Source organism: Enoplosus armatus, chromosome 15, assembly GCF_043641665.1.
Source record: "Enoplosus armatus isolate fEnoArm2 chromosome 15, fEnoArm2.hap1, whole genome shotgun sequence".
NCBI lineage: Eukaryota > Metazoa > Chordata > Actinopteri > Centrarchiformes > Enoplosidae > Enoplosus > Enoplosus armatus.
Genome location: NC_092194.1, coordinates 18,854,444 through 18,868,995, shown reverse-complemented (window position 1 = coordinate 18,868,995; position 14,552 = coordinate 18,854,444). Strand labels below are relative to the sequence as shown.

Here is a 14,552-nt window from a genome sequence, read left to right as displayed (position 1 = left end):
GCATTAATGAAGGCAACCAGATGGACACCCAGTCTCACATTTGTTCTACTGCACTTGAAAATGTAATGTCGTTGCCACACTGTCATTAAATCAATGGCAGCCCTGAGCAGTAACGTTACATGTCTGTTGTGAATTTTTCAACTCCAGTTGTTGACAGTTTTATTGTATTTGTTGTGCAGTTATTGGTAATAAAAACACAGAGAGAATAGCGGGCTATCTCGTTTCCCACTGTCGTCATCGTAAACTCACCAACCAGGATGCCAGAAAGCAGATTGCCCTGACCTCTGACCCTGATCCTGGTCCCACAGCTTGTCCTGGACATTTGGGTTCAGCCTTTCCCTTGTGTCTATAGCTCAGCTTTCCTTTTGATGCACTGCACACTTTCATCCAGATTTTCTCCTTGTTTTTTTTCTTCCTCTACCCCTCTTTTTACATAAGCATGCCAAGCTACAAACCGGGGCCCGTAAAATTGGATTACCACGGTAACAGCATTTTTCAAATTCTCCCTTCATATGGCCGTTTGGGAGCAGAACAGGGGCACTATCGCCTCAAGTCGGTCGGCTCCCCGATAACGGGGCTCGGCAGATATGCCGGCCAGGCATGCTTTGCTTTACGGATGGCTGGCTGGCCTTATTTATTGAGGCTATCCTATCTCGTTGTTGCTCTCTAAACTATAAACTCAGTCTGAACGCGGATAACATGGAATTCCCTGAACAGAGCAGTGTAAAATAGGATGAACAGTAACGACTGGCACAGTGGTGGGGCAAGTCATGAAAGGAGACAGTGGGGCCTTTTTGTCTTGAATTGCTGCCCATTCTTTCTTTTTCTTTGTCTCTTGCTCTCACGCTCACTCGCTCTCCTAGCTGTTCCCTCCCTCCCTCCCTATCTGCTTTGAAACCCAACTGCTGTACTCATCCCTAGGATCCTTCTGCAAGGATTAATCAGTTTTCCATTCCTGGAGAGATTATTCAAATACTGTTACATCTACAGTCAGAAGCAGCACTCTCTCCCTCCTTCCCAGGCAGCAGCACAGCCCTGACTTGGGGAAAAATCTATTTTTTTCTCCCCATTTTCTTCCTCTATCTCTTTTGTTTTGTTTCCTGTTTGTCCCATGCGTGTGTGTCTCTCCTCTTCTGTGTATTTCTGTCTTTACACTTTACCATCATTGTTGACTGTGTGTGCGCTTATGTCTGTAATTATCCACTAAGTACGTTGATGATATTGCATGTGAGAGTCTTTAGAGAGCTCCATGCTTTTTGTCATTCACTGTTGCTTGTTTCTGTGTACATGAACACAGAGCGAGTATAAATGGTCCTTGTGTAATTGTCCTCATTAGTGCTGGTAGGAGAACAGCCAGAGATCCTCACGGCAGCAGACTATAGGAGCTGTGACAGCTCCAGCAGGGTTCAGATCCTGCTTTCCTGCACTAAAGCCTTTACCTCCCCACCCGTCTTTTCTCCCTCGAGTCCCCCCTCCCTCTCCCAGTCTCCCCCCTCTCTGTTCTCCATTCTCATCTCTTTGTAGTTTTAAAAAAGTAAAATAAAAACTACCCAAGTATTGTTTTATTTGATGCTTATAGGCGGGTCATGTTGCTGCCTTGTGGCATGATTTAGACAAACATGTCTCAATGCTGCCAGTGAGTGAAATTTTATTTGTGATCTGTGATGATTACACTTGTCATGCAAGTAGAAAGTACTCTTCATTTCTGGCTTATTTTGTTTGGTCTAACCTTATGTGTAACTGGCCAAACATAGGTATACGTATTCTGGGATATTTGTTGTTTTATGTATGAAAAACAACAGTCATGTGTTAGTCACTCAGAATTTGTTGTTCAACAATAGCAAGAGGTAAGGAAATAAATCCAAAGATAGTAACGTCAATAAACCAAAATAAAATGCCGACACGAAACTCTGCATGTTGCATGAAGAGTGCTACTCACTTTTCTCAGTAGGAAAACAATGTTCTGCTATGGCTTTTGCTATTGCTCTGTAGATGTACCAACAGGAAAAAGTAGAAGTCACTATATTTAGCTGTATTTGTCTGCTTCACTTGAAATGATAACACCAGTGTAATCCTTTGTACTATTGCCATTAATGCCTACGAAGATCATAAACTCTGTGAAGTATTTGCCAGAGACAGAAGCTATTACTGTCTGTTCTGCTGCAGGTTTACTTTACCTCCTTAAGGTCGTAAAGTGGCATTGAATTGATTTTTTTAATCCAGTTAAAAACAACTTTTGAAGACTGTTGCTGTGAGGAACATTATCCTTATTTTTAAAGAGTCTGGAATAAATTCAAACCAAAGGGAAACTGTGCTAATTCATTCCTCCACCTCACCTCTCAGCTCTGCCCTGTTCTCTCTCCTCTATCTTCACTTAACTCTTTTCCATCCCAATTATTTTACTTCCCTCTGTCCCTCCTGCCACTTATCTTGACTTTTCCCTTCCTTAACCTTCTTTTCACCTCTCCCTGCCTGAATTTGCTGCTCCATCTTTGTCTCTCACCTTTCCTCCTCCCTTCTTTCTGGCTCATGGCCAAACCAAGGGCTAAACCTACCTCACATGACCCCCACCCATCCAATCACCCACCCCAGCACTCTGCACCAAATGAACACAACCAGACTTTTCCCCTCACGGCCCATTCTGTGCTCTGCTCGCTCTGGCCTCCATCCCTGTCACTGCTCACCTTCGTGCCAACGCTGCACACACAATACCTAATGCTGGTGGTACTGCTGCTGATGCAGATTTCATACACAAATGCCATGTTTGACATTTAACATGTATTCAACCTGCATTTGACCTACCAGTCTTCTTTTACAGGTTAATCCCTGGTTGCCGCTGTTGACACAGACCTCCCTCTGCAACTGTTGTGCATTGTGCATAAATATAGTCTAAATATTTCACTTGATCAGTTTATTAAAAGCTTTTGCTGCTGTTTTTTCACTTGAAATCAACATAAGGGTTGTCTTTATTCTATATGTATCATAAATGCTCTCATACCAAAGACAAAGACAAAGGACTCAGGTCCAGAGCTTGGTCGAGGAGTCAGGTTTGGATGGTCGATACCGGCTCAAATCAATGCCAAACGTGGATCTATCCCAGGTCATTGTGTCTGAAAGGGGGTAGAAGGAGTCAAAAGTACAATTGTTGTTGGATGTAGGCCCTTGTTGGGGTATTCAGATTTTCTAGTAGTGCTCATTCCAAACATGTTACATTTTCTCAACACTACTCATGTCTCATTCCTGCAAATGGTTATACATATTGTACACACTTGTAGCAGGCGCAAACATTCACTATATATAAACAAGTACAGCAACCGTCCGCTTTCTTTCCCACGCACATGAGTAGTATATGTGCTTTCACTTACATTCCTGCTCTCTCCTTTTTTGTCTCTTTTACACACTGCAGCACGCAGGAGAGAAGGTGTGTGGGTTGTAAGCTGGCAGTAGCATAAGTGTTAAGTGATTTAGAAGGTGAGTTTGGTAACGTGCTGTTAGAAGAGGCATAAAAACTATGGGGCAAAAAAAAGATTCCAGACTAATAGTGTTCGACCTCTGTCTGTCTCTGGGATTCATTCAAAGAGACTCTTTCCAAAATGAGATTTCCTGTCAGGAAATGTCCTTCGTCCCTGAATTTACCATCGACTATTTTAGAGGTTTTTCTCAGTAACCCGACATGTCAGAAACCTCTTTAACATAAAAAATACATTAATAAAGTGGAAGGTGTAAACACAGACATATTATTACCTCTTAAAAGTTGTTATGGTGAGCAAGTTAGCAAAAACTTGCCTATTTAGACATCCAGCAGAGACAGAGCAACATTAGTATTCTTTTGCAGTTGTCTTTGAGTGAATGTAAGTCTAATATTCACTCTCCTTTTACCTCGGTTTTGGTCTCCGCCACCTCCTGAGGGAAATATCTGACTCTTAAGCTGCTAAACACTCCGTTACGTTCACCAGCTGGTCGCTAACTTTGTTTGGCTGTCTGTTAGTGGTGGGTAGGTAGTGCACAGTTGGTTTATGAGAGATTTTTTGTGGCTGGAAACAAGGCTGGTTGACTTGTGGGTCAGAAGGCCAAAACGATTGGCTGAAAGATGCTAAAATCCTCTGTGGAGCTGAGAACTGCAGAGTTGGTCGATAATTCTCGGTGGGTTTGTCACTGCGAGCGACCCCCTTCACATACAAATTGTCATTTGATCCATTGTTTATAGAGAGATATTGATTAGTGCAGCTTTAAATAATCTGTCAAGCAAAAAGGCCAAATGTTTCCTGGTTCCAGCTTTGATTTGATTTGCCTTGTTTCTCTGTTTTATATCATAAATTGAATATATTTGGGTTTTGAACTGTTGGTTGGTCAAAACAAGTAATTTTGAGATGATTCCTTCCTCTGACATTTCATCAACTTAATACTTTGACTAACAGAAGAAATAGGCGACAGATTAATAGATAAATTATCAATCTTTGCAGCTCTAACCTCCATCTGGTAGATATTTGCAGAAAATGTGTGGTTGTGAAATTGGCAGACTTGTTTGCCAGCACCAGAACATGGCTGTTTCAAATTCTGGAAAGGCTATAAGAAATAGGGATGCCTATTTTGTAAAACACTGCCTACCTAAAAGTATAACTCTCCTGTGTACCATTCTACAGTATCACCAACAAACTGGTTTTCTTAAAGAAAAAATACACTAGCCCTGTTTGCGTAATTGAAAGATATGTTTAACAACACTGGCACTGAGTGGTGTCTTGTGTCTGGTGAGAGAATTCAGGGTGACAACATTTACTCAAAATGTGTGCATAACATATTGGAAACAAATGCTTTAAATTGTTGCACCGAAGACGAGGCGCTCAAGAGCAGACAAATCTGTTTTCCTCCTGCTCCTCCTCTTCACTCTGCAGGCTGGAAGCATGCAGCCTGTCACTGGCACTGCAGTGAGCCCAAACATGATATGACCTAAATAAACGAGTGTGTTAGGAGAGAGTGGGACTGAGGGTTGAAGCAGTGTTTTCTCCTTCTCGCTCAGTCGTCTTGTTTTCAAACACTTCACTCTACTGCAGGCTACAACTTGTGTATGTGTATGTGCATTCAAATGCATACACACACACACACACACACGTTTTTATACACACTTGAGTCAGACTGGGTGCTTTTATATCGTAACACCTGCTGAGGTATTGGGCTCCTACTACAGAGCAGGTGCTTTCACACATCTAAGCACCTGCTTTACACCTTGTTAGTTGTTGTTTCTGCCCCTTTTTTCAGACAGCATCCCTACCTACAGTGTGGCTCAGGGGTCATGATTGTCTTTCTGCGAGTGATGCCGTAGACAACGAGCAATAGAAAAGAGAGGTGTCGGCTGTACCACAATAGTCAGAGTTTCCATTACAACAGAACATTTGGGAAAAGGGAGACAAAAATCTACCAACTACAGCCAAAATCCCTACTTGAATTTGGCCACACTATCACTCATTTGGCCAAATGACTAGCCGTCATTTAGAAGTCGTACTCCGTTTATAAAATGTAGTCTTTTAAAATATAATGATGTAATAACAGCAGGTTTAACTTTGTTTTGTGTGTTTTGTTGGTGCACTCAATCTTTTTGAGCTATTTGAACTGCTGAAATATGCTACTGCACGTGACAGATTCAGGGTCTTGAGACGTTTCCATGGTCCACTCCAGGTCCCCCTTTAGTGGGAAGTTTGATGTGTTTATGTGTGTTTTCAGTGGCCTGGTCAGGGCTGAAAGCTTCATTGTGTGCTGCCCACAGAGCTGAAGCCTGGCACGGACAGATAAGAGAGCCTCACCTCAAGCACACTTTCTACCCCCAGCCAGTACCGGCTCACAGGACAGGTTTCACTATGCAAACAGACAGCTCTGTCCTGTGTGTGTGTGTGTGTGTGTGTGTGTGTGTGTGTGTGTGTGTGTGTGTGTGTGTAGATAAGTAGGTACATATGTGTGTGGTCGCTGTGAGCATGTATGTTAGTGAATGCTGCTATGTTGCTGCCTGTTCTCGTGTATGTGTGTGTGTGTGTGTGTGTGTGTGTGCGCTGACACTCAGTTCTCCTGGATTAAGGACCTTTAATCCCGGCCGATCCTCATCAGCTCAGAAGTTAATGGGTGCAACTTGTTAGTCAAAGAGTATGCGCTGCTCACGTGTTAAAAGTTAGAATTGCATGGCTGGATGACTTCTGGTCCTCAGTTACGAGTTGCTAGGGGAGACGTGAGCCAGACTTTCGATGATGGATGCACCTCTCAGTTCTAGTTTGGATCAGCAACTTTTAATTGGGTCTCTGCTTTTCTGTGCCTCCTAATCTCCTCCCAAAGCCAAGAAGACATACATGCACCCTTTTTAAAGTAGTGCTTTTAGCCTAATTAATTGTGCTCTTTTCAGAGATTTTCAGTGTTTGAACCTGCACTAAAGTGAGACCTAGACTCAACACAAAGAAAACATTATTGATTTATTCATTTTTATTATAACTTGGGTTTTATTTTCATAGCTTCAGCTATATATATGATAACATTGTACTCCAAAATATTTGCTTAGCTCAAGGGCAACAAACATGAGTGGTCAGACGAACAAACAGTTTTGGCAGATTAGCTACCACTTTATTCGGAGGTTAAACCAAAAGTAAGCGCACCTACATTGTTGCTAGTAATCCCTCATTGTACAGGACAAGCTGACAAGTATGGCAGTTCAAAGCTGAACCTGGAAGTGTGGGTGGTGAACAGTGGTGGGTGTTTTAGACAGTTTGGGTAGGTAAACTGTCTATGGAAATTATCCAGATTGTTATGTATGTAACTGTAATCTTGTAGCCTCGGTATTCTCAGCAGGTAAAAAGTTCTCTCAGTAGGAGCAGCAGGGCAGTCTGCTCAGTGTCCTCTGTTCCCTTTTCTTTTTGGGCCACCTTGACTCCTAACACTACAGAGACTCAGGCGCCAACTCTTTTGTTCCTCCTTGTGAGTCAGAGAGACAACAGCGTACTGTGTTGTGCACTGATGTCAGTATTTAAAGCATTCCTCTTTGCAGGCACTAAACAGGACACGTGAAAGTGGTAGTCTGGCACTGTGGTTCAGCTTCTTATCCGTTATCAAACACAGGAAGTTGACTCATTTCTGTGTTGACATACATCATTGACTTCACGTGAATTGGTACTTTTCCCTGACTTACAAACCTTTATTATTAATTAACACGTTTTACTTTCGCATTTAACTGTTACTTGTACAATTTCCCCCCTGGGGATCAATAATAAAGTATTTCTGATTGTTTGTTATTTCTCCAGTTTTCCAGCCAGTGCTGCACCTCTTTGTTTATGCTGCTGCTGACAGCCCAATTTTCACCCTGGGATTAATTCAGTGTCTCTCACCACTCACAGGGAGCTCAACGATGAATAAGCTACGGCAGAGCTTCCGCCGGAAGAAAGACATCTATGTGCCGGAGTCGAGTCGGCCGCACCAGTGGCAGACAGACGAGGAGGCGGTCCGCAGCGGCAAATGTAGCTTCGCAGTCAAGGTGACTCTCCCTCACACATAAACACACCTGCATACAAAACCTCACACACTCATTTCACAAACTCACACACACAGAGTGCAATGCTGACCTTACAGTGGCACACTCATACCTCTGAGAAACTTGCACTCTGCTTGGCTCCCCAAGGACGCTGCTTGTGATTAATCATAAGCATTCAGAGACTGTGAGCACAGCTTTTATCTAGGTTGCAAGATTATCTGCTGTAGCCTTCCAAACCTGTGGGATGTGTGTGTGCACAATTGATTTCTGGCCTCCAAGAGTAATGAGAACCACTTGAATCCTGAGGTAAAATATACAATATTAAAGAAAATGTTTCATTATAGCTGACAAATTGCAATTCAGGGGCACTGCAATGGGGCAGCGCAAGACACAGGACTCAGTAGGCGATGCAGTTTCTTTCTACATGCAGTATTTATCTTCAGTGTTTCAAAAATGGCCAAACTGGACCTGCTGTGCTGCACTTGATGGAGTGGAGAGTTTGCTGTGTTTTGGCAACAAAACCTTCCACTTTTAAAAACAGAAGTGCAACGGTATGCTTCCTCTCATCACATAGGTCCACTCAGAATAAAAGGGGAATTGAAAACCTCAGAGTCGAGAAAGAGAAAGTTTTCCTTAGAATATATGAACTTGGCGGCTCGTCAGCAGATGTGGATTGTATATTACCAAGTGTGCAGGTTATGGTTTGATGCTGCCTGTGTGTTTGCTTTATCCTGTTTCCTTTCAATTAAATTTTATTTATATAGCATCAAATCATAACAGACATTATCTCCAGGCACTTTTCATATAGAGCAGGTCTAGACCGTACTCTTTATATTATTATTTACAGAGACCCAACAATGCCCACCATGAGCAAGCACTTAGTGACAGTGGTGAGGAAAAACTCCCTTATGATATAAGAAGTTTTATTAAAGTACTGTAGTTTTTTTCTTTTCTTAAAAAGCTCTGCCTACATAAAGCAACAAAGAAAGCTAATTCAGGTTGTGTAAGTGTAACCAGCCAGTACGCATACCTTGCCAAATTTTAAGCTCAGGTAACTCACGATTGCTCAATTCTACTGTAAAAATCTTCCAGTGGATTGTTAAAGCAGTTAGTGGATTACAGATCAGCCAATGTGGGCAAAGGAACAACTAGCTTATCTCTCATTGTCATGCTTTCCTTCTTGTACTTCTGCAGCCACACACACACACACGTCTCCACCAACATTTTTTTCCCTCTGCACTGGCTTTCATAGTGCCGGTGCAACCTACCATGCTACTCCTCTGTATCCCTCCTCCCTCTCCTGCTCCCTGTCTCCCGCTCTAGGTGCCTCAGAGGAGCCCAGTTGTGTGTGGGTTGGAATAGTTGCAGTGAAATTATCACTGACTACTGCACTAAAGAGTAACCAATAGAGGGTAGGAGAGGACATGCAGGGAGAAGGAGAAGAAGAAAGGCTGTTTCAAAGTGGTGTGGAGGGAAAAAAGGGGTTTTAGGGTGGTGGAGGTGTCAAGGTGGGTGAAATTAGTCTTAAATGTTGTTGCCTGGGGCCAGGGGCCTTTGACAAGTATAGTATGAGCCCAGTTCTACACTGATTACCACATCTGAGTTTTTAACTGACTGTGCTCAGCCTGTTAGGGATGGGTCATGTTAAGCAGCATTTGTGTTTATTTGTGTGTACATTTATGCTTGTGTATGTTGTTTTCAAGCTGAAATTGCAGTGACAGACAGTTATTCATGATTCAAGGTGATTGTCAAAGGCATACAAATGTAGAGTTGCTTTTTTGTATGGAAATATCAGTCTTAAGAGACTGCTGAAGGCTGGAGATGGATGTGAGATTAGATTAAATTGCGTGTGTGTGTGTGTGTGTGTGTGTGTGTGTGTGTGTGTGTGTGTGTGTGTGTGTGTGTGTGTGTGTGTGTGTGTGTGTGTTGCTTGCCAACTAAAACAGATGAGAGGCAAATGTATTTGTATGTCCTTGGTACGTTTAAACTATGTAGACGTATTTATATGGAAATGAATGTCTGTATGTTTGTGTGCGCTTGTTTTCTGCAGTTATTCACACGTTGGAAAGCAGGAGTTTGTAAGGCTGCGCACAGCTTGGACTTTCTATTGAATCTGACAGAATTCTTCCCTGAAACTGATTTATGGCCAATACCATGAATTAATTCCTGGAATCCACCTGGATTACATCCAGAGGATTTACACCAACAAAGCCAACTCCAGTTAATTGATATTGATGTGGTTTGATACTATAGGCTAATATGTATGTGAAATGCCACCTTGAGAGCTTCTGAGTTAGAGCTGCTGGTAGACCTTTTGTTACCTTTCCCCGTTTCCAGTCTTTATTACTAAACTGAGCTAACCGGCTGCTGGCTCCAGCTACATATTTACCGTACAGACTTATGACCAGTATCAATCTTCTCGTCTAACTCTCAGCAAGAAAGCAAAAAAGCATATTTCTCATGTATTTCTTCAAGATAAAACCTGAATATTCAAACAATACAGGACTGTTCTTTTTTACTGTCTGGCCGTTGTCTTGACCCCTGTCCTCCTTATCATTGGCTGCTTCAAATGTTTACAAAATGTGAATTTAACCGCAGCCCAGGGTTGCACATGGTGGTTCTTTTGTTTTATCTCTGCTTGCCCTTTTACAGCTGGAAAATCCACCCCAGGGGCAGGAATTGTAAACACAATATCTCATCTTGTGTCTTTCCTCATCAAACACAAACAGTGGACAGGAACAGCACAATAATACAAATCATGATATATAAACTGCATCTAATCCTAGCCCACTGTAGGATTAGTGGCAAGTGGAGCTAATCCTGGAGTGGACCCACAAGCAAACCTGGATTTCATAACCATATTACCCTACACATGTACAGGAGATATTCATTTCATTTTATAAAGTTGCTTTGGTTGAGCGCATTTGTTAGATGTGAATGTTTCCGCCTCCAGATTGTTGCTGCCAGCTTGTTACTAACAGGACAGAGTAAGATGCTACAATGAAGCATCTGTTGTGACACTTCAAGCCTCCCCTGCATTTACTCATCTCACCTCAGCCTCGTCTCCGGGCTGATCCCCTATTAGTGATGCTGCTGCTTTCATTGTCCTCACTACACACAGCTGCCTCCTTGCATCAGTATTGCCCTTAGCACACATGCTGTGTGCATCTCTGTGTATTTAAGTGCATGTGTGTGTGTGTACACATGTGTATTGTAATATGCCAACAGTGTGACTCACATCTGTGCCGTCACATTCTCAAAATAGCAGGGCCAGAGGGTGGGGGTGGCAGGCGGGGGTCAGCGTCACTCTGTGTGTGTGTGTGTGTGTGTATATCTATAAGGAAAGGGTTAGGACTTCCTCCCCGGCCTCACACACACAATGGCTTCTGGGGCGGTCAGGGTTGTGACTCTGGAGCGACACACAGCAGGGTGTGATGCTGCTTCAGGTCCAGGAGGGGAGGTTCGAGCTGGAGGAGGCGGCCTTTTCCGTTCATTCAGTCGCAGTTAAACTCACTCACGTAGGATTTCCAAGTAACTTCTGATGTAGGTTGTTACATGGTTGGAGCGCAGGGTTCCCCCCAGGAAATTGGTAATTGGAGCAAACGTATGTTGTGATTGATCATTCACTGCAATTTCCTGAACTGAATCTGACAGATCCTGACACGTCTCGTCTCTTGATTAATTCGTTACTAGATAACAGACTTAACAATTATCACAGTCATTAAGTATGTGGCATATATGGTGATATAGCGCCTCGGCCCTTTGTCGTTGAAGGTTAATGTTATATCCTGTATACTTTTTAAAAAGTCGACTGATTTGTTTGTTTGCATTGGTGGAGAGAGAGCAGTTAATTCTGGCACAACTCTACCAACTTCAAAGGTGCATGGAGAAGAGAAGATGTTAAGATGTCTTAAGATGTCAAAGCTCCAGCAACACTTGGAGACACACCAACGCATTTCGGCTTGTGGCTTTCAGGATGAGTGTTACCCTGAAGCCAAAACGCATTGGTCTCTCAATAAAGTTGTTCGTTGTACTGCAAGTGTCAGTGGAGGCAGTTTTTATTAGTACTATATTGTTTGGACCATGTTGCAGAGTGATTTATGAATCATGCCAAAAAGATTACACAATCACCAGAAAAGTCAGTTTTCTGTGACTGACAGCACTACCTGGCCTGACATATCCAGTGTAGGTCATGTTTCCATCACCTCAAAGTCCTCAGGAACACAAAAGAGCTGGCCGCATGTTGACCTTGCTGAGCGTACGAGGAAGGAGCAACTTCTTTTTGCCCTTTCATGTGTTTCTTTTGTTTTTCTTGTGTAATCCCTTCCTCATAGAATCACACACTTGCTGTTAGATTCACCCACTTGCCCGTTTATATTTCTTTGAAAACTGTTCTGCATTTTCTCTGTGGACAAAATTAGAGATCAACTAGGGAGCAATTGAACTGCGATTGACCTTAAAATGGTAATTAATTAGCCGTATAAATCACCAGCACCAGCCTACCAGGGGATATTAGACAGTCTGGACTTGATTTAAATACCTGATCTCATTTCAGTTTATTATTGTAACCTTAGTTAAACTTCAGTGACGATAGCCACAGGAAAGCTTTGTCACAGCATTACTCACTCTCTCTCCTTCTGTCTCTCTGCCTCTCTCTACCCTGCAGTACCTGGGACATGTGGAGGTGGAGGAGTCCCGAGGCATGCACATCTGCGAGGATGCAGTGAAGCGGCTGAAAACGGTAGGTTTCACTAGAAAACCCCTCCGTACTTCGAGGAACGAGACTTCTAAATATCAGACATCCTACTTCCTTTTTGTCTGTCTCTTATCTTTTCCTTCATTAGTTTCCTTCACTGTGCTACCAACATCCTACTGACTCCTTCTAACATTTCCTTTATTCCGTGGCAGCCCTCCTCCATCTGTCACCAAGCAGTTTTGTTCTTTTAGTGTTTCGTCGTTGTTTATTCCTGCCTAGTTTACTCTGTACATGGAGGCCCAAGTGTGGCTGATTGTTGCCATTTGTCTGTGAGGGTCTCCACCCATCTTGACCCTCAGACAACCTTCAAGGGGGTGAGGGTCTGATTTGAATGTCTCTTCCTCTCTCTCACTCTCCCCACACACTGTCTCAGCCAGAGGAGATAGGCCGGCATGTACTTCCTGCTGCAGTGGATTCCGGCGGAGTTGCGCAAAAAGAACAAATTCCAGTTTGGGGAGAAGGGGAGGGGAAGGGGGAAACCATGGAGCAATTGCTTTTCCATGCTGTCAATTGTTTGCCAAGACCCCACCCAGGTCATAAACTCCAGCGGGTAAATGACACTCTGCAGTCGGCAGGTCTGCTTCTGGGGTCTCTCTCTGCATGATCAGTGTTCATTCAGGTGGATCAGCACATCACTCTCGGGACAGAGCTAAATTTGAATTCCATGCCAACAAAGGTTACGAAACTCCTGCTTGAAGTGTCTGCGATTAGCTTTCAGTTTCAGTTTAAGATGACTCAGACTAATTGAGAATTCACACCCTGTTTCCTGTGTTATCAACACCTATTCTTCCTCCCTCATAAAGGGCCTTTTAGTCACTTTGCATGTTCAACTCAATGAGCTGTTGAAGAGAACTTGAGCTATTAAGAGCCATTTCTTAGTATGATTATACCGTAGAACATGCTTGAGAATAATTCCATATTTTATGAGTATAATTTAACGGACAGTAAAACACAATTTTCATTCCAGTTAAAACAGAACAGTATAGCAAAACAGAAGTTATGTAACACAAATGAGAGAACACACGTGCGCACACACACACACACACACACACACACACACACACACACACACACACACATACACGTACATTTATACAGAAGCACATTTCTTCACACTTTAAAACAGAAAACACATTTATATTGCATTATATTATTATATCACAAAAGCAATAGCATGTCCATCACTTTTGTGAAAAACAGTGCCACACAACACACACGCATGTGCACACTTGAAGACACCCGTAGCAGCATGTGTGTGTGCGAATTAACACACAATTTCACAACCTCACACAGCGGTACAATCACACATTTGTAGGAAACAGAGGCACAACAAACACACACTCAGATGGGGCTCACAGGAAAATAATTTGTATACACAGGCAGAAGCACACCCAGAGGCACAGCTGACAGACATACTGTATACACACACAAATACACACACATATACACGTACACTCTGGTGCTAGATGAGGTCACATGGTGTACACGGAGCCTGAGGCTGTGAGGTCTTATTGAGTTACAGTCATTTTAACAAGGCGGACAAAATGGAGCCAACTCAAAAGGAGAGGCGGGTGCTTCTGCCTCATGTCCTCCTGCAGGCAGCGACTATCTGACCCTCCTCAACCTAATGACATTTCTTCCTCTGTCTCCTCCGCTCCCTCGCTTTCTCACCACCCCGCGGCCTTATTCGTAAGCCAGCACAGGCATGGCTTCATTGATCCATGTTTACAAGTAGGGTGGGAAATTAACATTTACCACATTTAAAATGTGAGTCAGGCTGGCATCGTTTCAGAGTCCTCTTCTACACACTGTCTTTCTGAAACATTTGAGCCCTGGTCTGGACGTAGCAGTTTACCTGTGTGCCTGAGAGGCTCACCTTACAGGAAACAATCACTGTTGGTTGAGAACTGCATACTGTGTTCAAGATGGTGCCCATTCATTCTGATGAAAGGAGCTCACACACTGCAGATTGGGGTTTTTTCTCTTCCAGGTTTGTTTCCTTGTTGTGCGACCCCCCCCCCCCCCCCCCCCCCCATGAGTAATGTTGTCTCCTTCCCTTCCTAGGTCTGCCGGCTTGTCCCATAGACTTTACATTGACATGCTCAGCCCTTTATTTTCGAATAGTTTTGTAGTTAAATGATTTTTAGACAAGGGTAGGATTGTAAAGTACATACCCTGCCATGCTGCTATCCTGTCTCGCTCTGTCCACAGTAATGCGTCTGACAAATGAGGTTTGTCTCGGGGGTTCTCGACTGATGATTTGACTCATAGACATTCTGAGGGCAGCCCTAATAC

The 14,552-nt window shown here is 43.2% G+C and overlaps 1 protein-coding gene across 5 annotated transcripts in view; it reads left to right on the top strand.

The window, feature by feature from the left end:
• Positions 1-14,552, top strand: part of numb (NUMB endocytic adaptor protein) — a 37,220-nt gene that overhangs the window by 14,341 nt on the left and 8,327 nt on the right. For all 5 annotated transcript variants that reach the window (XM_070920081.1, XM_070920083.1, XM_070920080.1 and 2 more), the window contains exons 2-3: positions 7,368-7,504; positions 12,168-12,242. In XM_070920081.1, coding sequence (XP_070776182.1) covers positions 7,379-7,504; positions 12,168-12,242 — 201 coding nt within the window. In that variant the 5' untranslated portion in view covers positions 7,368-7,378. The remainder of the gene's footprint in view (positions 1-7,367; positions 7,505-12,167; positions 12,243-14,552) is intronic.